Below are 27114 nucleotides of genomic sequence, written 5' to 3'. Positions count from 1 at the left end.
CCTGACCACCTGCTTGGCTAGCTGACCCCACAACATATTCACCTGAAGGGTCAACCCATTCATACATAGGGGACCAAATGAAGGGGACACTTTTGATATCCCATGGGATACTTGTAACACACACCCACCATTGGATACAGAGGCTGATGTGTATCCCGCAAAGACATGCCTCCCAGATGACACTACAGACTAGGGCTTCCACCTTCCACAAGGTACAATTACACAAGGAGCCGTTCGAGGAAGACTCCTTTTTGGAACACTTCCTCTGCACTGTGTTCCGTACCTACCAATGCTCCGCCACACCCCGAATATATTCAATGACTTTGTAAGGGCTATGTTTATAACACCAAGGGTGGACAAAAGCGTCCTAATGATTTATTCTACATAAAAGGTCAACTTCTGCCAGAAACGAAACAGTGTAAGCCATGGAAGCGCTGCAATACTTTCTCATTTGGCTCCTTTTGCCGCTCATCCTACTGCGGAGGGTCCAAACCAACCTCCCCTGAGACCTCCACTTCATACCAACAGCCACAAACTCAAACCACCTCGCCTAGAGGCTACTACTGATGCTCATATAGGGGTAACAACTCCAAAGGCATCCACCACCACCACTACCACTAAGCCCTGACTTACCTCACTATTCGCCCTGCCACCCCATCACCTCACACCAGTGGGTGTTGAATATTATCCAACATGATTGTAAGGAGCTCACTTCCACATCTCCCAACTTTCCACTTCACAGACTTTCCCCACAACCCCAAACTCAGGAAAGAAGTACAAGCACTTCTCAAAAAAGTAGCTATAGAACCCATGCCTCTCCTCTAATTGGATACAGGAGTCTACTCACTATACTTCCCTATTCCCAAAAAGGACAGGTCCCAAGTACCAATATTGGATCTCAGACCCCCTAAACATACTCTCAGGGCATTTTCACTTGGTTACCCTTGAAGATGTCATCCCATTATTGCAACAAGGCAACTTCTTGGCCGCACTTAACCTCAGGGATGCCTACCTCTATATTCCTTTTCACCCAGCCCATCACTGTTATCTCTGGTTTGTAATAAACAGCCAGCATTACCAGTTCAAGGGGCTCCCCTTCGGGGTCACTACCTTACCCAGGGTCTTTGACAAATATCTTGCAGTAGTATCTGCTCACCTGTGCAGACAGGGCATACACTTCCTTCCATGCCTAGATGACAGGCGCATCAAAAATGTTACTAACGCACTCAGGTGACCATAAACCCACTTCACGAACTAGACTACACAATCAACGCCTTGAAATTCCATTTCCAACCAATTCAGAATCAACCTTATCTAAGAGCAATTCTCAACTCCGAACTAGGAATAGCATTTCCGAATACCACCAGGATACAGTAATTACAGGCACTTATTCCCCAATTTCAACCAGGTCAACAAGTAACATTAAGTACTGTTAAGCGCCTCCTTGGTATGATGGCTTCATGTATTGCCATAGTGCCTCATGCCAGACTAAACATTTGTCCGTTGCAGGAGTGCTTAGCTCACCAGTGGACTGAAGCGGAAGATCTAGTGTTGGTCAGCCTTCAAGCTTGCTTCATTTGCAACGGTGGAGCAAAAAGGAAGGCCTTTCCTAGATCCAGTTTCATAGAGGACCATAACAAAGGACGCCTCCCTTACGTTATTGAGAGCACATTTGCAACATCTAACTGTCTAAGGACACTGAATATCAAGTCTTATAGGGTCTCTACATAAATCACCTCGACCTACTAGCTGTTCACCTAGCGCTGAAAGCCTTCCTTCATCACATGATTGGCAAGGTGTAGTCCTCATCAAGACGGACAACATGACAGCCATGTATTATCTTCTAAACCAAGGGGGCACAATGTCCCCTCCACTTTCTCATTTAGGCCAGACCATTTGGAGGTGGGCACTATAACCCAACATTCACCTGTTAGCGGAGTACCTTCGCAAACCTCCTCAGCAGGATGCTGCAACAAGCCCACGAGTGGGAACTCCACCTGTAAGTCCTCCTCCAATACTTCCAGCATTGAGGACTACCACAATGAGACCTCTTTGCCACTGCAGAAAACTCCAGCTGCCCAAATGTCACCTCCAGGTTCCCACAGTCCAAGGGTAACACACTGTGGATGAGTTGGTCAGGGAAAATTGCTTACACTTTCCCACCTCTCACACTACTTCCATTTGTGGCTCGCAAATTAAAGCAGACAGCTCTCACCTTCTCTCCGGTGGTTCCCAAAAGTGCACAACCTCGCACTCCTTCAACTGTCAGTAGTTCCCCACAAAACATTCCCCAGTAGTCAGGACCTTCTCAACCAGAACCATGGAAAAATCAGACACCCGGATCCCAGATCCCTCAAACTTGTGATCTGGCTCCTGAAGTCCTAGAGTTTAGTTACCTTAATCTCCCACAAGAATGTATGATCATTTCCAAAAGAGGCGCTAGCCTACTACTTGGGCCTGTTAAACTGCTAAGTGGAAAAGATTTGCTCTCTATTGCCACTCCAAACAAATTGCCTGATAATTAGTTCTCTTACACACCTCTGGTTTGGCTTTTAAATCCTTAAGGCTACACTTAGCGGTGGTAGCCCCATACCTACAAAATAGGCAACGCTCTTCCCTATTCAGAATTCCGTCATCAAAGCCTTCTTGGAAAGTCTTAACAGTAATTCTTCCTCGGTGTCAACAGCTCCAACATGGAATGTCAATATTATATTAACTAGACTAATGGGCCCTCCACTTGAGCCCCTTCACTCCAGCCCTGTCTAGGTTCTATCCTGGAAGATAACATTCCTGGTCCCTACACTTTGCTCAGATGTGTCAGTGAGCTTCAGGCACTAGACTTGGAAGAACCCTTCTGCTAAATACACAAGATCAGGAGGATCAGGGTTGTACTCTGCACCGACCCAAATTCTTCCCAAAGGTGGTCTCATAGTTCCACCTAAATCAGTCCATTGAACTTACTACTTTTTTCCACAACGTTACTCTGTAGCAGAGGAACTTTACACACATAAGATGTGAAACACTCTCATGTATTACAGTGACACGACTAAATCATTCTGGAAGACCCAACAACCTTTAGTTTATTCAAGCCTCACAAGGGAAGGGCCATTTCTAGATCGGGCTTTCCAAGATGGATTGTTACATGCAGTTAAACATGCTGTTCTAAAGCTACAAGAAATTTACCCACTCCTTCTAGAGCCTATTCCACTTATAAAAATGGATGTCAGTGGCCTGCCCAGGAAACAGCCCTATGGTTGACTTATTCAAAGCAGCTACATGGTCTACACCACATATCTTTACAAAACATTACTCTCTGATAGAGACTCCTAGTTGCAGATTCCTTACATTAGAATTTCCCCTAGACGTCTGTCTGGCTCTGGAGATTTTTCTTCGAGCAGTACCCCTGCGTGCCATCTCGTGGCGTTGGTCGACTCCACGTCTGTCGTTGGTGTTGCTGTTGCCAAATATAACCCGGCACACTGACGTCCGTTCTTTTCTTCCCACTCCAGCCTACACACAGATACGAAGAGTATCCCTACAGTCACTTTTTGATTGGCCTTTTGGTTTAAGTTTTTTTACTTCTTGGCGCATCAAGGATGTCGTCACGGAAGACCGGCTTCAAGCCCTGCCACTCCTGTCACTAGATGATGTCCGTGAGGGATCTGCACCCTTTTGTGTCTGTGGCGTTTGGAGCACAACCACGACCTGAAGTCATGCTCTGAGTGACAGGGCATGAACCTGAAGGCTCTGAGGGAGCAATCCCTAAAGCTACTCGCGGCCCGGCTCGGCATTGCTCCTGGTCGAGAGGAAGGTCCTGAGACCGCTCACTGATTCGTCGTCATCCCATTCAAAATCTTCTGGACACTTGGATAAGCATAAAAAGAAGTCGAAGAAGCACAATTGTTCTTCGACTCAGTCCCGTTGGTCGGGTGACGTGGGAGAAGGAGCCTTGTTGGTATAGGTCTCCGTCCTCGGAGCTTACTTTCGGGTCTGCTCCCCACCTCCATGAGTTTCCGGGAGCCATAGCCAACCCTGCTCAATTGAAGGAATTTTACGAGGCAATGCGCCTCATCTTTGTCAGCCTGCCCCTGTCGGAGCACCCTCAGGCCCTGCAGGGTCGGCAGGGGCCACCTCAGGTTTTGTGCCGGTGGCTTCTGCCTCCGCTCCGAAGGGCACCCATGGATCAGCCTCTGGATCCGAACGGCGTCTGTCTTACTGCTGCAACTTTCCCCGACGATGGTTCTGGTGTCAATGGAGCAAGGTTCCTGCCAATGTCGGAATCTGCATCGATTGACGCCGCTTTAGCTCCGTGTTGGCAATAAGTATGGGATCCTGACGCTGCATGGGCCCCGGCGTCGTCAGGATCCCATACTTAATGCCAACACGGAGGTGAAGTGGCATCGATTAATGCCAATTCTGAATTTAGCGGGAACTTTGCTCCCTTGGTCGGATGCTGAACCTTATCTTATGGGTACGAGTTTGGTGAGAGTATGCAAGGGGTCACTGGACCCTTTAGAATATCAGATTGAAGACCCTATGAACTGGGCTAGGGAGCTGGATGAAATCAGTGGTCTTGACACCTTCCCTGACACTGGCATGCTTTCTCCACGACCGTGGCCATGTAGGAGGGGCATCTTATTCCATGGTGGTGCGAAGAGTGGCGGAGGTCTTGGGCCTCAACCTGCCTTTGGTGGCTGTCATGACTAACCTACTGACTGAGGCGCTTCAGCCTGGGGTTACCACATCAGAACCCCTTTTGCCCTCACTAATGTCCTGCTGGGGACCTGGTCCTAACCTAACACAGGGGCTCCTGTGAACAGGACAATAGCCTGCCACCATAGGTCTGCGCCTAAGGACCAGATGTTCCTGACCGAACACCCTACCCCTGAGAGCTTGGTTATCCAAGCCTCAACATCCTGCATTCTCTTCCGCTCCTCCAGATAGGGAATCCAAGGGCCTGGATCACCTTGGGAATAAGCGTTTTTTTTCCTTCAGCCTGGCATTGCCGTCCGTCAACACCTTATGCCTTTTGGACTGTTATACCCATACTTTATGGGACATTGTCTCACAAGTGCTGCCACGGGTCCTGGAGGAGGCCCATGCCATTCTCTCCCAAGCTCTTGCTGACAAGAGAGATGCAGCTAAGTTCACGATCCAATGTGGGCTTGATACGACTGACTCTGGGCAGATCGGTTGCTTCAACAGGGGCCTTGAAGCACCATGCCTGGTTGAAGATATCTGGCTTTTCAGGGGATGTGCAGTCCACTCAGATTGACATGTCCTTTGATGGCATCTGTCTCTTCGGAGACAAAGCAGACTCTGCACTAAAGCGCTTTAAGGAGCCCCGGGCTACAGCCCGGTCCCAAGGCCTTGCAGCTTCCTCTCAGTCTGCTTATCCCCGCCAGCCACAGTGCTGCGCATGCTGCCGAGCCTGTGCGTGGCCAGGGACGTGGGATACAGCGTTAATGTGGATCAGGGAGCCAACATTCTTGCCAGTACACTCCTCCTTCCCATCCACCCCCTTTTCATCAGCCGCAGGCTTCAAACCTTCCTAGTCTGCCGCTTTCCCACTAGGGGCCAGTCGGAGGAAGGATTCGCCATCACCTGCCCTGCTGGCACACCATCACGTCAGACAGATGGGGTTTGCAAATAGTTTGAAGGGGCTTCTCCCTCCCTCCGAGACTGGCCCTTCTCCATGAGGACATTTACTGCTCTCTTGGCCAAGGGAGCCTAGAGACTCCCTGTGCCAGAAGTAGGTTGTGGTTGTCATTCCTGCTACTTTCTGGTGCCCAGGAAGGACAAGGGCCTCTGCCCCATCCTAGACCCCCAGTCCCTCAATCTCCTCCTCAAAAAGGAGAAGTTCATAACGCTGACTCTGGCTCAGGTCCTCTATGCCTTGGACCCAGGAGACTGGATGGTAGTGTTGGATGTGCAGGACACATATTTCCATATTCCTGTCCTGCCTGCCCACAGACGTTACTTGTGGTTCTTGGTAGGTCACGAGCATTTTCAATTTATCGAGCTCCCCTTTGGCCTTACGAGCACCCCTTAGTGTTCACCAAAGTGATGGCGGTGGTTGCAGCTCAACTGCCCAGATTTGGGGTTTCAGTCTTCCCCCTACCTCGACAACTGGCTGTTGAAGGGGGGCTCGCCCCAGGCTGTTGTCTTCCACCACCAGACTACAGAAGACCTCCTGCATGCGCTGGGGTTCGCTATAAACATGCCAAAGTCACACCTGACTCCTTCTCAGACTCTTCCTTCCTTCAGAGCTGTTATAGACCAAATGCAGTTTCTGGCCTATCCTCCCGAGCGGCGAGTCCTGGATATTCAAGCTATGACAGTGTTGTTTCAGCGTCTATCCTGAATTTTGGTGAGAATGACTACGAGGCTGCTGGGCCTCATGGCCTCCTGCATCCTGCTGGTGACGCATGCCAGATGGCATATGCAAGCTCTGCAGTGGGACCTGAAGTTCCAGTGGGCGCAGCATCAGGGGAATCTCTCCGACATGGTTCACAAAGAGTTGCTTACTGGGAAAGTAACATTTTCCTCATGATTATTTTTTATCAGATCTGAGCACCCTGGCATTTTGCTCACTCTGCATACACACACCACTCACCCCACACTCACACAAACACATTGCATGCTAGCACTCACATATCACTTGCCCTCTCTCAACTGTCACCTTGTATGCATACAAACTCAAACAAGTACCACACTCTGCCTCATACCCACACAGGCACAGTGCTAGCACTGTACATGCACACTGCTCACTCAGCAATCACACATTGCATGTCCAGCACTCACACCGGCACACATCTCACCTTGTAATCGTACAAACCTGTACCTGCTCTCAGAGACGCACACTACTCACCAATGCACTCACATACCACACACCATGTATTCTTAAAAGGCACAGCTCTCAATTTGCACTCTTACAGACTGTCCCCTGTAATCAGTGATTATGCTCATCCTTCACAAACACATGCACACCACTCCTCTCCACTCACTCAAGCACACAGCTCGTCTGCACTCACTCAGACACACCACTCGTGGCTCACCCTGCACTCACACTTCATTGGCCCTGCAACCCACTCAAGCACCATTCACCCTGCATACACCACTCAGGCACCACTCACTCTTCTCTCACACAGGCACAAGTTTCATCTTGCTCTCACACAGACACCACACTTGCACTACTATAGATCCACCTCTACATTCAGACAGACACATCATTCACCCTGCCCTCATGTACACAGCTCACAATACTGTCACACAGGCAGTTGACCACCATGCAGTCAAATGGGTACATCGCTTACCCTGCACTTATACACCACTCACCCTAGACTCACACACTTCTTACTAATCACACAGGACGTTTGCTCACTTCCACAGGCACAGCTTTCATCATTAGCTCATACAGACCCAATCATGCAGACCTGCCAAGGCATTCAAACACTAACTTATGCTCATTAACTCTTTTCCTGAGAGCATGGACAAGGTTAAATTAAACTGAAATATGTGATCAGTGGTGGTACCTAGCTCTAGTCATCACTTTAGGAGGTGGTGTGAGGTTGCTGCAAAGTCTGCTGGTCTCACATATCACCAGATGTGAGCAATTATTAGGAAAAGTTATGGATACTGTCTTCTGTGAGGTGTAATTCAGAAAGTGAGGAATCTGCACTTAAGAGTATCTGCCAGAGTGTTATTGAAGGAAAGAAACTTGTTATCCATTTCTCCACTACAGAAACAAATAATTTTTCCTTCTATTTATACTAGTTGCTAGAAATACTGAGGCAATCACTGGCTGTATAATTACCCCAAAATTAGAAAACCTATGTTAGGTTTGGTGATTTTGAATCGGGCAAAACAGAACCTTGGCTATGATCCTGAAATCTTTGTGAGGGACAAAAACTGGACACTTTCATTTACTACATAACTGTCCTTGAACATTACATAAATTACACTGAATAGGCTTAAAGGAGATCATGAAATTTGGCATTGGAAAAGAGTTGGTGGGATTCCTTTTGAAAATGATAGCAGAATTAAGTTTAAACCCTTGTGGACTAATGTAATGGCTAACATCAATCAAATATCTCAGACAAACATTCAGTTCGAACCAATTTGGTCATGTGAAGGCACTTATTCTTATGTCTCTGATCTTAGACTTTGTGTGAGAAAGCATCTCCTAGATTTACAGATCACCATAGACAGTATATACACAATGTGTAACTAACATATTAGTAAATTAATGTGCGGTTCATGATGGGCTTTGATTTTTGATGCTCGTAGTTGTGATAATTTAACAGGAAAAAAAAGATGTTAAAAGGAAGGACTTTGAACTCTCAACACCTGTGGAGAAGACTAGGTGGTTACATAACAAGGGTAAAACCTCCATAGAAAAATGGAATTCTAATTATTATAATTATCTGCAATTATCTGCATGTAAAGGTTTGCCATATGCTTTTGGCTTTGCAAAGCAATAGTATCTCAGTTCCTCAACAGGGCTTTTCCTGTTATGTGAGTATACTCAGGGTATTTTTCTTTTACTTTTCATTTTACTTTCTCTTCCATTCTTCTTTCCAGTTCAGTTCACAAAATGTATAACTATAAAATTGATCATAGACCTTTATTGTCCATTGACGCATAACAATAAGTTAAGAGCAACTGCATTCGTTTATTTATAATAGTAATAAAGAATGTTGTGTCAGAAATAGCTATTTCTATGCATGTGTGTAAGAAATTGGGAGTGTTGGTTGAGGTAACTACCCACCTCAAGTAATAATCACAGTCCTTGTCAGTGTGAACTATTAAAGTTGCAAAAATTAACCTGAGCTAATCTACCTGGCAGATAAAAACAACAAAAACCCAATAAGGGGAACCAGAGATATGATTACAAGTAAAAAAAAAAAAGTCACTCCAAAAGGACATCCACAGCCAACTGGTCACCATAGACCAGGCACTAGGTGCATTTTGAACTCGACTGTGAATGAGTGCGGGTCAGCTAAAGTTTTACCCTTTGTCTTAGTCTCTGAAATGGAAGTCCAAAATCTTCAACAGGGCAAGGCAGCAGGCTTTGGCTGAGAAGGACTCCACAAAGTTGGATAGCTGCTGCACGAAGTCTCAGTAAAGCTGTTGACTTATGGTTTTGACTTTGCAGGCTGGATATTTCATTCACCTTCACCCAATGAAGATATGTATGTTTGGACTTAGTCACTTTTTGGAGCTCTGATTCCTCCAGCGGGGCAAGGTCGTAGGCTGCAGCTGAAGAGGGCTCAGAGGGGCTAGATACCTTTTCCATGAGTTCTAAGTAAATCTGATTTGCTTCTACAGAAAAGTTCTGATGCGGGGAAACCGGACTCTGCAGCTCAGCAGCAACGGACCTTTGTCAGATTTACTTGGCAGGTTTGTCCAGCACCTCCAGAGGTCTTTGGAGTCAAAATGTTTCTAAGTTTGAGGTTTTTCAGGATATTCCGAGGAATGCACTTTGGCACTGCCTAGTGTTCTAGGACCTGAAGGAACAGCACTTAAGGGCCAAGACTCCAGTACTGGTTAGCTAGGCAGATGCAGGAAAGTCCTCTTGTAGCTTGTCGTGTCCATTGAACCTTATAAATCTTGGAGTCCACTTCCTTCTTCAGGGTACAAGAGGGAGAGTAGGCCCAGTCTTTCATGGATTGTAACAGCTCTCAGATGGGAGCTTCAGTTCTCTACTGGCCTTCCACAGGTCAAGTAGTATTCTTAGGAGATTGTACTATGGGTTCCACATTTATGCGTGGTACCAGCATGTTGAGGGTGACGGAGTCCTGGCCCCTCACCAATCAGTAGGTTGAACATTCCCAGAGGTAACCTAACATAAGTCGCCAGCACTTCCTGTATGTCTTGCTGCAAGCAATCCCACAGTGCACCTCTTTGATAAATCTAAGATGGAAAAACCTTTCTTCCCTTTTGCAGAGCCTCTCTGCTCAGCCTGGAGGCGTGGTCAGAGAAATAAGCAATCACTTCTATCGGAAGACTCTATAACACGGTATGAGGGCAGCGCAACTCCCACTGTGATTAAAGCCTGTCTAACTGGGGAAACAGATGACACCTGGGCAAAGACCCTCTAACATTTGCCTGTGACAAGGCAGCCCGTATGGTCATCCTGTCAAAGGAACAGAACCCCCCCCCCCCCCCCCCCCCATCCATCCTTTGTCTACTGCTCTGAGAGCAGATTTCACACCTCATTCAGGGTTAAGCACTTGGAGAGCTGCACCTAGAGGCTAATGCAGATAGTGGCAGTACTTGGTTCATACAGGTGCTATCTGCTCCTAGGAAGTGTACATGGAGTTCAAGTCCAGTTTAGCTTGTGCAAACCAGTGAAAGCTTTCGCTCTTCTGGTCTTTGCAGTAAAATGTGAAGAAAGTGAGGATCATCTGTTCCAGTTGCTGTTTTGTGGCTATTAGTCTCCGGCGCTACATAGCAGATTCCCTCATTAGTTAGCCCCGCACATAGGCCATGCAAGCAGCCCAAAGTGTCTGTGGGGGCTCTACAGATCAATCCTTGGAGTCTAGCTATTCTGCAGCTGGGTGGTGCAGGGTTTGCTTCATCTTTGGGTCCTGGAATTTCTAGGTCACTCTCTTCCAGAGGCCCCCTATTCAGGCAGACAATGATCAGGTCCAAAATCGTCCAAGTAAGCGATTTTAGAGACGTTGCCATCTACAATATCTCACGTCTAGATTTTGGGAACCAGCTATCAGGAAATGAGAAAGAAATCGATTCTGTGGCAGCTGTAGAAACTGTAGTCCCTACCCAACAGATGTAAACGTCGTCAAGGATACAGGAAGGACTGATCTTTGGGCAGATCCAGTAATGGCATTCTGTCTCTGCTGGTTTATGGGGACCCTCCTTGGTGGTGTTCCAGTGTCCTTCTAGAAGGACTGTGGTACACCCAGAGGCTGTAAGAAGCTGATGGAGTTGGGAGAAGAAAGTGAGTTTAGAGTCATTAGGTGCATAAATTCTCCCCATAATAAGATGTGTGGAGTGTATTGCCAGTTTGACCACCACGTATCTGCACTCCTTGTCCAACCAGGTTGAAACAACTCTGAGTCATCTGGGATTACAGAAATGATGTGCCTTCTTTCTTATTGGGTGTGCTACAGGCAGATATCAGCTTCCCCACCCAGTCCTTTTGGATCTTCGAGGTTGCTGCTTCCGAAATGTGAGTTTCCAGTAGCAGGGTCACATCCAGGTTATGGGCAGCCAGGAAAGAGCACTTTTTGCACTTGAAGTAGTCCAAACCCTGGGCATTCAGGGAGAGCACTGCCAAGCCAAGGGCAGGCATTGTCGGTGAAGAGTCGTATGGGCACAGTGAGGCAGCTAGAGGGGACTAGGGAATGAAAAAGTCCACAGTAGGCCCTACAGTAGATCAGTGTCAGGAGGTCTTCTTGTACTACGGATGTAGAGAGTGTAGTTGAGTAAATTTCAGTCATTATTATCCTCTGCACCCAACTTTGAAGCAAGAGGATGAGGTGCAGTGGGTGCACCTGATAAATCAATAGTTGTTGTTGAAATCATCCCTTTTGAGCTTTAGCGGGACCAAGAGTTGGTCACTGATGGATATGGTCCCTGGATGTCTGTCTGTGTTCCTGGAAATCAACGGAAGGAACAGGAGTGCCAGAGATGGGTGCATTCTGGAAGGCAGTAGATAGGCTGTCAGCAGTGTCCATCACATGTTCATTGACCATCACCGGGAACCCTTCCGCAGTGGTGGGCTACTCATGGGTGATGCTGTAATGTGTGATAATCATGGTAGTCTGATTCCAGAGACCATAGTGTATACCTTTGGTTTTAACGTTTTGTGAAGCGCCAGGAACTGCCATCGGCGGAGGATAGTTTTAGACAGCATCTGCTATAGTTTTCTGTCCATTATGAAGGTAATGGCCATATCTGCAAAACAATTAAAAAAATACTACACGCTGAATTATGGCTTACGAGACCGACTATAACCGAGCAAGGGTACCTGCTAGGGATTCTTTTCATGTATTCAGCCAGTCTCTGGCATTCCAGTTCCAGGTCAAAATTTGTGTACAAGAGGGTTGGAATCCAGACAGTAAGGAACCGTTTGGGGTCTGATCCTTCTTCCTTCTCTCAACCCCTGAAAATGCATACATTGTCCCCCTGGCTTTGGTCCGCCAAGACCATCACCCTCCATTGCAGGTTTCTGACTTCTGAGCCCAAGTCCAGGCCTGATCCATTTTCGCCTCCAGGTCTCATCCCCTTTCATCAGTTAGCGTCACTGAGTGGAAGGACAGGAGGTCGCAGCAAAGACTTTTGAGCTCCGCAAACAGATGCCGTTAATTGCTCCATTGAAGATGTGGACATCTCAATGGATTTGAGCTCAGAAGAATTGTGTCCAGTAGAGCATACTACATGGTGGGAGGCAGGGTTTGCAGATGCTTGAGGTATTGGCCAAACATGGCCTCTGAAAAAAAAAAAAAAAGTTGGTGTAGTGCTTTTATGTTGGATTTGGGCATAGCCCTCCCAGGTACAATACGAGAATTAGAGGAGGAAAGAGTACACAACAGGGTATGCAGTAGACCTGAGGGACTTACTAAGTAATACAGTGGCAGGGGTGGGGCTGCTGTGTTGGTGTACAAGAAACGCTTTGTCAGTAGAGGCCTGGAACACTGAGGTAACGCTATGGAAAGAAGATGGTGGTGCCCATGTGGCCCAAAGTGTCACTCCGGAACGACGGTCCCTAGCCAAGATGGTTCTTGGGGGCAGCGGGAGCCGCCTGCGTGGCAACCCTGGAAACAGTGTAAGGAAAAGTCCAGGCAAGTTGGTGCCAACTGCCACCATCCGCGGTCTCCAGGTGGCCGTGTTATACACGTCGGCAGCGTGATAGCAGTGGGGGTATGCAGGTGGACTACTTAGGGTGAGCTTGCCACCTCACCCGGCAACCCCTGTAGTGGTAGGTCTAATCTCTTCATCAGGCACATATGTATCAGCTCCAGGACGCTTCAGGACCATAGGCTCAGTTGCAGCCAGCCCCTTACAGTGGGTGCACAGGCTGTTGTGTGTGTGCCAGCAGGCACTTTGGTGTGCCTTAAGGTACAGGGGGTTCAGGGACCTGGATGACTGTCGGTGAAACAGCCGGCACGCCTTACCATAGCTGTTTTCAGGTTGGGCATAACCGAGCTGACCTAGAGAACAGCCATCTCGCTCAGGGCTTGGCTCAGCCCCCCCTTCAGATGTCCTGCTTTTAAATACTAAGTACCCCGTGGTATGGAGAAGTTTATTTTGACAGGTAGAATTGCAGTTGAACAGCTGCTTTAGTCAGACTATAGTGGTAAGCCTAAAGCCATATTTTTCACAGTCACTGTTGTAGATGGTAAAATGAGCGCTGCAGACCAATAGTGACATTTTACTCATAGTCACTGGGTAGCCAATACATATTTCATCATGTTGAAAGGATTAGTGTTAGTACTTTACCACTGGTTAGCAGCCATAAAGTACACACAATTCTGCTGTGAGCAGAAGTAGTCAAGGCAAAAATCTGGGGGGAAAAGATGGGCATTTCCTACAATGTTCAGTCATTTGATTAGTCATTGGATGTATATGCTTTGCTTTCAAAAATTCAAATACACATGTATTGTATACTCTGTGTTTAGTGAACATTCCCAAGGGGAGAACGAGAATGTCAGGTAAACAGGTTTCCCTTCATTTTTATTCTTGTCAGTGATTCCATTTATAAAGGTTCATAACTCTCTATTTTAACCAAACGTTTCAAGGCATCTAACTTCTTTCCACCATTCTGTTCTTCTTGTACAGATCCATGTTCCGCTTATGCTGGTTAATTCCTCAGATGACCCTTTGGTACATGATAGTTTGCTGTCTATCCCAAAAACCCTTGCAGGTTTGTGTGCACTGTAATATGTATTTTATGTTGTTGAATTCCAAATACAATATTTGAGTTATGGTTTTCAATCCCTCTTTATCAACAAGTGGTGAACCTCTTTTAAAATTGCAAAATGTTTTAAATGCGCATCATTTTAGATTAGAATAGATTGGATGTGTGACACAGTTTACGTCACTTTATTGACCTGTAGGACACTTCCCCTGAATCTATATCTCATTATCTCTACCAAACCCAAAGTGGGCTGAGCTACAAACACCCATTGGCCATTACATTCTATTTTCATGGTTATAATGCTGCGTGTCCTCAGCTTCATGCGCACTGGAGAAAATATATGACTTCTCATTTGAAATAGATGTTCTGACACAATTTTTTTGTAACAATGGACAATGATACCACTGCTGGTTGAGGTGTGATTAGGTCACTAATAAATGGCTGGTTCATGCTATTGTTGACTCATTCATTTCATGTAGTCCAATCTGGTTACCTCTTGAAAAGGGGGGAGTGTACCACTGAGACTGAATTACTAAACAGATAGGCATTTTTTCCTTTGAAACATCCCAACATCCCAACCTAGGTTATATAACAAAACATGGAGTGGAAAGGGAGTCTTTGCCAGAGGAAGAAAAATGGCTTTGTCATCAAACAGACTGACAAAAGGGATTCAGTGGTCATACAAATCAAGGAGTCCTGTCATCTGGACGAGCTTGGTTTCTCCAGTATTGGATCTTTCATAGATTCACATTCCCATGGTCAAAGCGGAAGTCCCACTTTATCATTAAATAGCAGTATAGAGACATTTTTACAGTGCATTCACTTTCACAGCTTATTAGAACCCTCACCACATAAGCTCCAGTCTCTCAGATTTTCTACCGCACGTCATGTGAAGGGAGTCTCCCTGAACTCTGCTCAGTTTTCTTCATTCCAGCTTCTGGAAATCTTTATAGTGTCTGATGCCTCAAAGGAAGGTCTCTTTAGATCCTGCAAATATTGTGGGGAGAACAAACTGCATGTGGATGACCCACATAAGCACTGCCTCTCCCCTCAGCTCAAGGTGAAGGATTGATAGGTATGCTGCACCTTTTCATCAGAAACCTTGAAGGACAGGGGCTGGGAGGCTTCTTTTATGATTACAAAAGGTCAAAACACAGAAACCTACATTTTTGGAGGAAGATAGTGACACCTCTACTAGGTCCCGCAAAAGAGAAAGGTCCTGTGTTAGGAGGCCTCTGAGGAAGCAGGAAGGCCCTTAAAACTTCCCATTATGGGTCACTAAAAGATCTGCAGAAAAGAGAGAAAACACCTTAATTCTCCTCACAAACGACCTCCTCTGAGCCTAGCACGACATGTACCAAGACTACAGACCGCCTGCATTCTTCTTCAGACCCGTTGACAACGAGGCCAAAAACCCATTCAAATACACCATCGACGATATCTTCACCATCAGCAGCGCTGTCCTCGACCACTACAGTGATGGTCACCACTCCTGTGGAAGATTTATTAGTTGACAAAGATTTATCCGATGAAGATTGTCAACGCCACTGCCTATGACAATCCTGCTGGCGACCTTTACGACCATTGCCTCTGTGACAACACTATTGATGATAGTGAACATTTCAAAGATCTTCTTATGGCTCAGGAGACCACCTCAAGCAAGGCTTCACCATACCCTCCAAGCCATCCACTAGATTTAGAGGAACCAGAGGATGATGGCCCATTTTGCTAGCACACCGTCTACCTGAATTCCAGGTGAAATACCAAGACAATGACGAAGAAGAGGAGTTGTAGTGAATAGAGGATGTGGCATAACGGCCTGAAGCTGACTTCGAAGCTGGGGGAACAAGGTTTGACTCTTATCGTTGGCTCAGCTTACTGTGATTCTGGGCAAATACCTTAATCTCTCCATACCTGCAATTCTACTCCTTGAGACCCTCACGGGTGATTTGCCGCACTTTACAAATCCTGGCTTTTTACGCGCACTACTAGAATCCGCAGGACTAATAGAGGCATTCACCATACTATAATGACTATCGTGATCCACCACGCAGACAGTGTGATGTTCAGATACCTTTCTCCCATGTACAGGATTTACAGGCTGTCCTGCAGTACTGCCGTAGAAGGTTCCCAGAAACTCCACAGGACCAGCCAGTGGCTCCACTACCTCCATCTACTCCAGCAGCACTAAGACCTATTCACCCACCAGTAATGCCAAGGATGACATTGGCTTCCAATATCGCAGAGCCCCAAGGGAAGATCCATCATCATCAGAAGATGACAGAGAAGAAGTTGAGATCCCGGATACCCATCCTCCCCGTGATGAGTGGAATAATTATCTGCACCCTAGTCCATTGTCACCAACACCTCATCTTGCAGGCTGTCATCTAAAGGAAATTGTTTTTTAAAATAATTTAATGTAGCGGGCTGCAGCAAGATTTAACTTGCCTATTTCAGTGAAGCAGTCAGACTGCCTCCTATATGACTAAGGACCAGACCATAAAGTCTTTTCATAGTATCTCAATGATGGAATACAAATGGAAAGAGGGTATCAAACTTATGCAAAATCCAGCAACAGTAACAGCGGTTGTACCACGCATAGATAAAAAGTAAAAAGCCCCTGAAGATTCTCCGTTTGCCTAACAGGACATCCTAAAGAAGACTTGGTGGTCTTGCAAGTGGCACAACATCGCAGGATGCAAATGTCCACATCCCCATACATCTTAAGCATCACAAATAACTTCACTGTAGCTGGCACCCATTACTAGTTCAAAGTCCCTCCGTTCCGTCTCAGATCAGCCCCCCTCATTTTTACCAAATGCCTGGCCCCAGTTGCAGCTGCCCTCAGGGAAGGAGGTCACCAGATATTCCCCTACCAAGACGACTGGCTTCTAAAAACACAAACACCTTAGCAAGCTTACAAAACGACACAGGCTTGAGTCACATTGTTTCACAAAGTAGGTCTCACAATAAATCATCAGAAGTCATCTACTGTTTCAAAGCAGACAATATTATTTGTGGGCTCCACCCTAGATACCATACAGGACAAAGCAGTTCTTTCCCAAGAAAGAGAACAAAAACTGATTCAGCTGGCTCTCAAGGTCTCCAAAAGAAAGTCCATTCGGTGCTTTCTGTACAAATCATTGCTAAGGATGATGTAATCTGCAATAAATCTGGTACCTTTAGCACATCTGAAATGAGACCTTTACAGGAAGAGGTCATTGAACGACCTCATCAATATCACACTACAGATGGTCCAAGTGCTAATGTAGTGGTCCCAGATCTCTGATATCTCGAAGGGCCTCATGTTTTTGCCCCTAATACACATCTTTATCGTAACAATGGACGTTTCCCTGGAAGGCTGGGTTGGACATCTACAGGACCTGCAAATTTGAGGGAAATGGTCTGCCGTCCAAAAGTCCACGCATATAATCAACCTGGAACTCAAGGATATTTTTCTCAACTTCAAAGCTTTTTTTACCTTTCATAGCAGGTTCTTCAGTGCTGGTGCATATAGAAAATATGACCAGCATGCAGTAAGTCATCAAGAAAGGAGGTACAAGGTCACTGGCCCTCTCTCAGGAAGCCCATGAGCTATGGCACTGGCTAGCAACACACAACATCATTCTGATGTAGCAGGAGCAAACGACATCTTGGCAGATATGCTCAGCAGATCCCTAAAGAGCTGCCATGAATGGGAACTGAACCAGGCATAACTCGGCTGGATTTTTCGGCTTTGGGGCAAACTAGCATTAGACCTCTTTGCCACAAATGAGAAAAGCAAATGCTGTTTCTATGTCAGTCGACACCCGCTCCCAGGGTCGTGGGGGAATGCCTTTTTGATAAGATGGTTCAGGATATATGCATACACTTCACCATCCCCATGATAATAAGAGTTCTCAGCAAGATGAAAGTGGGGAGGTGCCACCTGATCAGTCCCAAGTGACCCAGTCAGTACTGGTTCACAGAGCTTCTCCTCCTGTCGGAGTCCGCCTGTTTGTCTTTAGACCAAGTGAACACTGCTAACCATGAACCAGGGTCAAGTTCTTCATCCGAACCCAGGACCTCTCCAATCATATGCTTGGCTCCTGAATTCCATGAATTCCAGAATATGACTGTTCCCCAAGAGCGCAGAGATATCCTCCCAAAAGCAAGAGCGAAGTCAACTAACAAATCCTACAAATTGAAATGGAAGAGATTCTGCTTATGATGTCAACAATCCAACCTGGACCCATTGGAGGCATCACTGGAACAAATCTTACCTTATTTTCTCTCCCTTGCTAGTTCAGGTTTAGTGCATGCATCTATAAGGGTACATCTTGCAGCAATCTAGATATAGACGCTTCTCACAATCTCTTTCATTGTGTTCCACAAGGATAGTCCTGCAGTTCATAAAGGTGCTGTTCAGAGTCTTTTCTCTAGTTCAAGCTTCTCCACCTTAATGACACCTTAATGTAGTTCTCTCCCAACTCATCAAACCTCCATTTGAACTAATTCTCAAAGCGGACCTGAAATTTCTTAAATGGAAAATGGCTATGCTGTTGGAGCTCACATCTGTTTGAAGAGTGAGGAATATACAAGCATTAATGGCCCAAGAGCCTTTTCTCCGGTTCACGGATGATTGTTTCTTTCTGAGGACTAATCCAAGATTCATTCCTAAGGTACCATTGCAGTTTCATCTTAATAAACCCATTATTCTGCAAAAAAGATTCCAAATCCAACATTCCCGGTAGAACGATGTCTGCATAAATTGGATATTAGGAGATGTCTTAAATTCTGCTTGCACCGTACCAAACAGTTTTGTAAAACAGAGCAACTTTTGGTTGCTTATCGACAGTCTAGACAAGGCAAACCAGTAACAAAGGCCACCATTGCAAGATGGATCTTTGCAGCAATACAATTCTGCCACTCCAAAGCGGGAAAATCACTTCCCACTAAGGCAAAGGCACAGTCAACGAGGGTGGTTTCCACATCTGCTGTTTTGTTTGCAGGTGTTTCCCTGGAAAAGATTTTTCATGCTGCAACGTGGAAGAGCATCTACACTTTCACAGAGCACTATTACCTGGATTCGGTAGACTGCAGTGATGCAGCAGTGTTACAGCATCTTTATCAGTAAGATGAGCCTCTATTACTTTGAATACTACTTTTATGTGATACACAAAAAGATATATATATATATATATATATATATATATAATCATACCCTGGGGTTTATACAGAGACCACCAAACATGCCACCAAGGGGAGCGCACCCCCCCCCCCCTCATCTTCACTTATTGCCCTCATTATGCTTGCCAAGGGAACAAACTAACAAGTTCTGAAGGGCATATTTCTACTTCTGTTTTTATTTCCTCATCAAGAAGAATTCAGTAAAGCAGAGACCCATCCTAGTCCTCAGGAAGCTCAACAAATTTCTACAAAAACAATTGTTCTTCATATTCACTCTATCGAACATCTTGCATCTCCTAAACCACGAAGATTATGTGACAACTCTTGACTTGCAGGGTGCATATTTCCACATCCCCATACATTCCTAAGCATTACAAACACCTCTGCTTCACCGTAGCTGGCAGCCATTACTAGTTCTTCCATTCGGCCTCAGATCAGTCCCTTGCATTTTCACCCAATGCCTGACCGCAGTTGCACCCGCCCTCAGGAAAGAAGGTCACCAGGTATTCCCCTACCTAGACGATAATCACCAACATTGCCAGACATCCAGGCGTGGACCTAGCCATCCACATGTTATTGCCAAAAATCCTCCTGTTACATGCAGAGAGTTCCCGGACACCAAATGGAAGTCCAAAATCCTTTATTCACCAATGCTTCCTCCCAGATATATATATATATAATGTATACATTCAGATATGTGTATTATAATACAACACACCATCCACAAGGGTAATAATGCCCCGAATGTAAAATTTCAATAACTGCTTGCTATTCTGATTCCAGCATGTGAATCTATGAAAGATCGAATACTGGAGAAGAAAATGAGTTACAAAACTAACTACAGTTCTCCAGTATTGGATTCTTTCACATATTTACATGCAAGTCACCCTCCTCCCCATAGAGGCTCCGCTTATGAATTCTTGTTCTTTATCTCACTTGTGCTAAAAAAAAATCTGAGAGACTGGAGCTTCTGTGGTAACGGATTTAAAGGATGCTGTCCCCTGATTGTTGGATTCTCAGGAATTTTTAAATGATGTGAAGAAGCTGTAAAAGTGAATGTACGCTAACATTCTCTTATATGAACGTTTTCTTTATACTGCTAATCTGAGAAGAGACAGCTAGTTGCAGATTCCTTACCTTAGGGTTTCCCCCAGGTTTTTTTTCTCGAGCACTACCTTGCGTGCCATTAGGTGGCATTGATTGGCTTTATGTCCGTCGTCCGTGCCAGATGAGTTGGTGGTTCCTATATAGGAGCTACCCAGTCACCCTGATTTCAGTTCATTTATTTTTGGCTGGTCTTTTTTTTTTTTTTTTACATTTGTCAAGTATTTCTACCCTTGGTGTGTCGAGGGATGTCTTCTCGGAAGGCCGAGTTCAAGCCCTTCGGATCCTGCCCTCGTGCGATGTCCGTGACGCATCCGCACCTCGTGTACCTTTGGTGTCTGGAGAACAACCATGACCTGAAGTCGTTCTCAGAGTGCCAGGCCATGAATCTAAAGGCTTTGAGGGAGTGGTCCCTAAAGCTGATGGCGGCTAGACGCACGACTCCGCGTAAGTCTCAGGATCAGTCACGGAACCCCTCCCCTCTGTCGTCCCACTCCAAGTCCTCAGGGCGATCGGGTAAGTCGAGGCATAAGAAGTCAAAGAAAGTGCAGCATTCTTTGACTTCATCTTGGCCGACGAGACGAGGGGGTGATGTTGATTAAGGCTTCCCTCTGCAGAGCCTGTGTCTGGGCAGACTCCACCCTTCCCCAAGTTTACATTAGCCAGAGCAACCCCTGCACAACTTAATGAGTTTTATGGGGCTCATTTTTGGGCAATCTACCTCTTAGCCACACAGAGTCGGAAGGGGCTCCTTCAGGTTCCACGCTAGCAGCTTCCTTTAGCCTTGTCTCAGAGGGTCATACATGGATCCGTCCCTGGATCCAAACTATCGCTGCTCATGCCATCTCGACCTTCCCCAATGCCGGTCCCGATGTCGATGCTCTCATCCTCATTGCCAATTCTGACATGGAGCTGGATGAACGTTGTACAATGCCGAATCCGGCACTGACAGGGCTTTGCCCCCTACATCAGATCCTGAGCTTTGCTCATATGGCCTAGGTTACATTGAGGAATGGAATGGGTTACTGGACCCTTTGGAATACCAGCTCAAAGACCCCATGGACTGGCGTATGAACCTGGTGAAACCAGTGGACTGGATACCTTCTCAGATACTGGCATGCTTTTCTCTTCCCACTGTGGCAACGGAAGAAGGAGCTTTGTATTCACTGGTGGTCCTGGACCTTGAGCTGCCTTCAGTGGCAGTCAAGACTAACCTCCTGACAGGTGCTTCATCCTGAAGCTTCATCTCCTGAATCCCTGCTTCCCTTTAATGAAGCCCTTACCGATGTCCTACTGGGTACCTGGTCCAAACCCAGCACAGGGCTCCTGTGAACAGGACAATTGCCCGCCATCATCGTCCTACACCAGGCGACCCAGGGTTCCTGATGCAACACTCTACCCCTGAGAGCTTGGTTATCCAAGCCTCCACTTCCCAGTGCGCGTTCCCTTCTGCACCCCCTCACATGAAAGAAGATGTTTTCTTCCGGAAGCCTGGCATTGCGGTCTGTGAACACTGCATGCCTTTTGGGTCGGTATTCTCACACGCTGTGGGATACAGTTGCACAAGTGCTTCCAAGGGTTCCCGGAGGAGGCCCAGCCTGTACTTTCCCGAGTAGTTGCTGACCAGAGAGCCCCACAAATTTCATGATTCGATGTGGGCTGGACACAACCGACAAACTGGGCAGAGCGGTTGCTTCAGCTGTTACCTTGAGGTGCCACACCTGGTTAATGATGCCTGGCTTTTCAGGGGATGTCCAAGCTAATGTTATGGACATGCCCTTTGATGGCACTCATCTCTTTGGAGAGAAAGCAGACTCTGTGCTCGAGCACTTCAAAGATTCTCGTACTGCGGCCAGGCCCTTTGTCCTTGCGGCGCCCCTCGTACCCCTCACTTCTATTTCCCTTCAGCCACTATGCTGCGCATGCTGCCCAGCCTCTACGTGGGACCCACCAACCTTGTGGTTTAGGGAGCCAACACTCTGGCCAATCTCTCCAGCTGCCTTCAAATCTTTCTAGTCTGACGATTCTCCAACAGGGACCAGTCGGAGACAGGATATGCCATCACCTGCTCCGCTGGCAGTCCATCACATCAAACTGATGGTTTTGTAGATAGTCCAAAGAGGCTACTCCCTCCCCTTCGAGACTCCCCCTCCATCTATGCCACCATCCTACTATCTGGTGACGGGGGATCACTTGACACTTTTCAGAGAGAAAGTTACAGCTCTTTTGGCCAAAGCCATAGAGAGGTTCTCAGTGCCAGAAGTATGTTGTGGTTATTCCTGCTACTTTCTGGTGCCCAAAAAGGGCAAAGGCCTTTGCCCTATCCTAGACCTTCCGACCCTCAATCTCTTTCTCAAGAAGAAGTTCAAAATGCTCATTCTGGCTCAAGTACTATCTGCCATGGACTGGATGGTAGAGTTTGACTTGAGGACGTGTATTTCCAGTTTTCCTTCCTGCCTGCCCACAGATGCTACTTGCGGTTAACGGTAGGCCACAAGCACTTTCAGTTCACTGTGCTTCCTTTTGGTCTTGCCAGCGCTACTCAGATGTTCACCAAGGTGAAGGCGATGGTCCCAGCTCATCAGCGCAGATCAGGGCTTTCAGTCTTCCCCTATGTCAACATCTCAGATGCCCAGATCTCAGATGAAACTGCATGAAATCTGCAGTGGTGGCTAACGAACTGCGATTGGGTCAGAGGCTGATCCCTCTCCCTTCCCCAACCAGATATGGCAGTGGTGTCAGATGTGTCACTCGTGGGATGGGGCGGCCACCTAGGAAAGGCAGAGATCGGAGGCATCTGGCCTCCGGCGGAGGCTGGACTCCACAAACCAGTTGGAGCTCTGGGCGATCAGACTAGCATTGAGAGCATTTCTTCCCTCTCAAGAGGAAGGTAGTGCAGATGTTCACGGACAACACCACCACCATGTGGTACTGCAACAGGCAGGTCGGAAGGGGTCAAGGACACTTTGTCTAGAGGCTCTGTGCCTCTGAACATGCCTGGAACAACAGGGCATGTTCCTGGTGGCTCAACATCTGTCAGACTCCTTGAAAACCAGAGCGGATTAACTCAGCTGACAATGGTTAGTGGATCACAAATGGTGTCTCATCCGGAGGTGGTGCAAGGTGTTTTTCAGCAGTTGGAACAGCCTTGGTTAGATCCGTTCACCTCTGCAGAGAGCATACAGTGTCAGAAGTATTGCTCCTGGAAGTTTCCAAGGCTGCCATTGCTCGGCGATGCTTTTCATTTCAGGTGGAACTCAGTGCTCCTGTATGCCTTTCCACCCATACCACTTCTGCTAAGGGTTCTCAAGAAGATCAAGAACGACCGGGCCCAAGTAATCCTTGCGGCTTCGGACTCTGGGCAAAGAGAGTCTGGTATCTTGAGCTCCTGAAAATTAGCATTGATCCTCCGATCAGACTGCCTCTTCAGGAGGATCTTCTGTTGCTTCAGCAGGAGAGGGTTCTCCAGCCAAACCTGTCCTGTCTCTGCCTTCTTTTGTGGGGATTGAGCCTCGCTCGGCAGTTGACAACTTTTCACCTTCCGCCCCAAGTCTGTAATGTAATCTTGGCAGCCAGCCGTCCCTCCACTAAAACGGTATGTCTGTTGACCCCCTTTCTGAGGTTTCGTTGTTTATCCTTTCTCTGGGCCAGCATGGCTGTGCTATGGGCATCCTCAAAGGTTATCTATCTGCCATTTCTGTCTTTTTTTAGGTATCCTGTTAAACCTTCCTTGTTTAAGTCTTCAATCGTAAATGTTTTACTTAAAGGTCTTACTCGTATGTTTACTCATCTCCATTTATTATGCCCCAATATGATTTGAATTTATTTTTGACATTTATGATGTGCGCTCCTTTCGAGCCTCTCCGCTGTTGTCATCTCAGGCCTCTCACTTTGAAAACAGCCTTACTTGTGGCCATTACATCTGTCCGCAGAGTGAGTGAGCCGCAGACATAGTTATCTATGCCGTCCTACCTATCCATATACCCTGACAAAGTGGTGTTTCGCACTCAGACCTAGTTTCTGCTAAAGGTGGTTACACCCTTCCTTGTAGGCCAATCCATCACCTTCTCTGCTTTTTCCGCACCACTGTATCCTTCTAAGAACGAGGAGAGACTCCACCGCCTGGACCCAAAAAGATTGTTGGCGTTCTACCTTGATCGTACCAATGAGTTCTGGGTGGATGATTAACTCTTTGTTGGTTATGTGGGTGCGAAAAAAGTTCTGGCAGTGCAGCAGAGAACCTTCTCCAGATGGGTTGTACGCTGTATCAAAATGTGCTATTCACTGGCTAAGAAGCAACACCCCTGAGGGCTTGCATGCTTGTTCTACCAGAGCTAATGCTTTGACCACTGCGTTAGCATACAGAGTTCCAGTCCGTGACATCTGTCAGGCGTCAATGTGTGGGCATCTCTTCACTCGTTTACTAAACATCACTGCCTGGACCGTAGGGACTTTCCAGTATGATCTTAGTTCACAGACCCACCTCCGGGGATGGTATTGCTTGGGCATCTATTATTAGGTAAGGAATCTGCAGCTAGATGTCTCTATCAGATGGACAAGTTACTTACCTTCTGTAATGCCTTCTCTGGTAGAGACAATATCTAGTTGCAGATTCCTTACCGACCCACCCATCCATTCTGCAAACTGATTTCCAGGGACAGGGACACCCTTAGTTTTGACGACCAGTGGTCAGTGTTCTTCATGGCTCTGTGCTTCTGGCATGGAAAGTCCTGAAAAGAAACTAACGTCAGCAGGCAGAGTGGCGCCTATATAGGACCAGCAACATTATATTCGGCACAGACGACAACGGACGCGGAGCTGAACAATGCCACCTAACGGTTCCCTGAGTACTGCTCGAGAAAAATCTTTGGATCCAGACCGACGCCTGGGTAAATTCTAAGGTAGGGAATCTGCAACTAGATATTGTCTCTGCCAGATAAGGGGTTACCAATGATACAGTGGGACTCTCACTTCGACAACGGGGAATGATGCAAGCATGTGAATCTGTGGTAGATACCAATACAGGAGAACTGTAGTTACAAGTGAGTAACTCATTTTCTTACTATTTAAGACTCGCTAAATCAAAATTCTGCATGGACATGCAGAGGAAATTGGAACTCTTATTTTATTTTTATTTTTTGGGTGGTAGAGGAATGTGAATTTACATGTTGGATTTCTAAACAGGAGTCTGAATTTTTGATAACCAACAAACTTGAGACTTAGTACTTCTGTGCCCAAAGTTCATAAAGGGACAGCTTGGCAGCCCAATAGCACTGGCGATTGTCTCAATTATGTTAGCATTCCTTCTTTCCAAAGCAGTGCTTTATTTGTAAATAATAACGTGCCGGTGCCCAAAGCCCTCCTCTTAAACATGCAGCTGCTGCAATCAAATGTGCGAGCAGGGAATACTGAGGCAGCATAATCCTGAAGCCACCTCAGGCCTCTCCAATCCATATAAAGCCACTCCCTGCCCCTTCAGCCCATCCTAGCAGCTTTTTTCTTTATCCTTTTTCGTTTTGCCCTCCCTCCGTCTTTCCCATATGTGTCTTTTGCTTGCAGCAAATGCTTGAAACAGAAGAATAAGCCCAGGCCCTCAAAAATAAGTGCCGGTGCTCAGCACCAGAAACAACAATCACAAAGTAAGCACTGGTCCAAAGTATTAAAAAAAAAAAAAAATGAATGGCCTATCTAAAATTTGCAGAGAATGACCTATATCCGCTAAAGAAACTTGCATTTAACCCAGCTAGAGTGATCCTCATAGACGTTGAGGTTTTGTATGTTATTATCCCCCAAGAATACATTCTGAGAATATTAAGATGGAATAAGGGGTGCAAAGTGGCCATATCAAACTCCAATATAATTTGTTTGTCAGTGCAAAGAAATTGCGATCACAAAAAAAATGTTGCTTCGAGAAAAATCAAATAAGCTGGACTTTAAGGGGCAACACATTTTCACCAAGTCTGGCATATTTGTGTGTTCATTCTTTTGAACTTGACAAAATGTCCACTGATTACATACCTTCTTCAAGCAATATAAGGCTGTGTCAGAAACACATTGGCCATATCGTAGTACTTCTGACAGGCAGTGAAGAAAATGAGTCTCAGTTCATGTTATGTCTTGATAAAGAAGACTTACATTTATGATTTACGAGTACTGTGAGCAGGAAAGTACTTTAATTCATGGACTTGTTGATATCGCCTGCCAGTAAGTATCTGTTAAGCTAATGTACAGTAAATCCTCATACACTATTCTGATTTGACAAACACGCAAGGGCACTACAAGAAAATTTACCCTTTCAGCAGTGCCTATGGCTAATTGGCAGACTTTGGACCAGATAGTACCTGAAACGTGCCCTTTGAAGGGGTAAGAAAATGGCACATAGGGCCTGTTAAAGACATCTACTAGAGTGCACAGAAGAAAAAAAAATACAAAGTAACCACATTGATTTCCTTTTTCAACCTCTTCAAAAACGCTCCTATAAGCACTGGAGAATCCTGAATTGCAGTGAACAAGTGTAAGAAAATCTTTTTGACTTTACAATGTTTAAAAATATGATGGATATGCTGGTGCATCTTAGAACTCCGGTTACAAAAGCAGGCCCTGCCAATTTGCAATATAGTCACTACCCAACCCCTTTAATGGACACAACAGATATGGCCATTGCAGTGGGGGGAAAAGCATAGGAACTTGGAAAAACATAAGTCATCATTCAGATGCCCTTCCGATATAGGGGTGTCCACACAATATTAATAATGACTGCTAGTTGCATTTTTGTCCTGCCCTGCAGCTATGCTATGTGGCATAAGTATGTGGATTACAGAACACAAATACCACACTTGCTGTGTCCATATAACTGCTAGTCTGATGACTCATTACAAACAGGAACATTTTACATTCAACAGACTTTTAAATAATGAACCGTGGTTTAATATGGACACCACCAAACACACTCTCAA

The 27114-nt window shown here is 46.2% G+C and overlaps 1 protein-coding gene across 4 annotated transcripts in view; it reads left to right on the top strand.

Annotated features, from left to right (window-relative positions):
* Window positions 1–27114, top strand: part of ABHD2 (abhydrolase domain containing 2, acylglycerol lipase) — a 210508-nt gene that overhangs the window by 142547 nt on the left and 40847 nt on the right. For all 4 annotated transcript variants that reach the window (XM_069222706.1, XM_069222708.1, XM_069222705.1 and 1 more), the window contains one exon: window positions 13807–13891. In XM_069222706.1, coding sequence (XP_069078807.1) covers window positions 13807–13891 — 85 coding nt within the window. The remainder of the gene's footprint in view (window positions 1–13806; window positions 13892–27114) is intronic.

This window comes from Pleurodeles waltl, chromosome 3_1 (assembly GCF_031143425.1).
Source record: "Pleurodeles waltl isolate 20211129_DDA chromosome 3_1, aPleWal1.hap1.20221129, whole genome shotgun sequence".
NCBI lineage: Eukaryota > Metazoa > Chordata > Amphibia > Caudata > Salamandridae > Pleurodeles > Pleurodeles waltl.
Note: the sequence above shows the minus strand (reverse complement) of the source record. Positions and strands in the feature narration are given on the sequence as shown.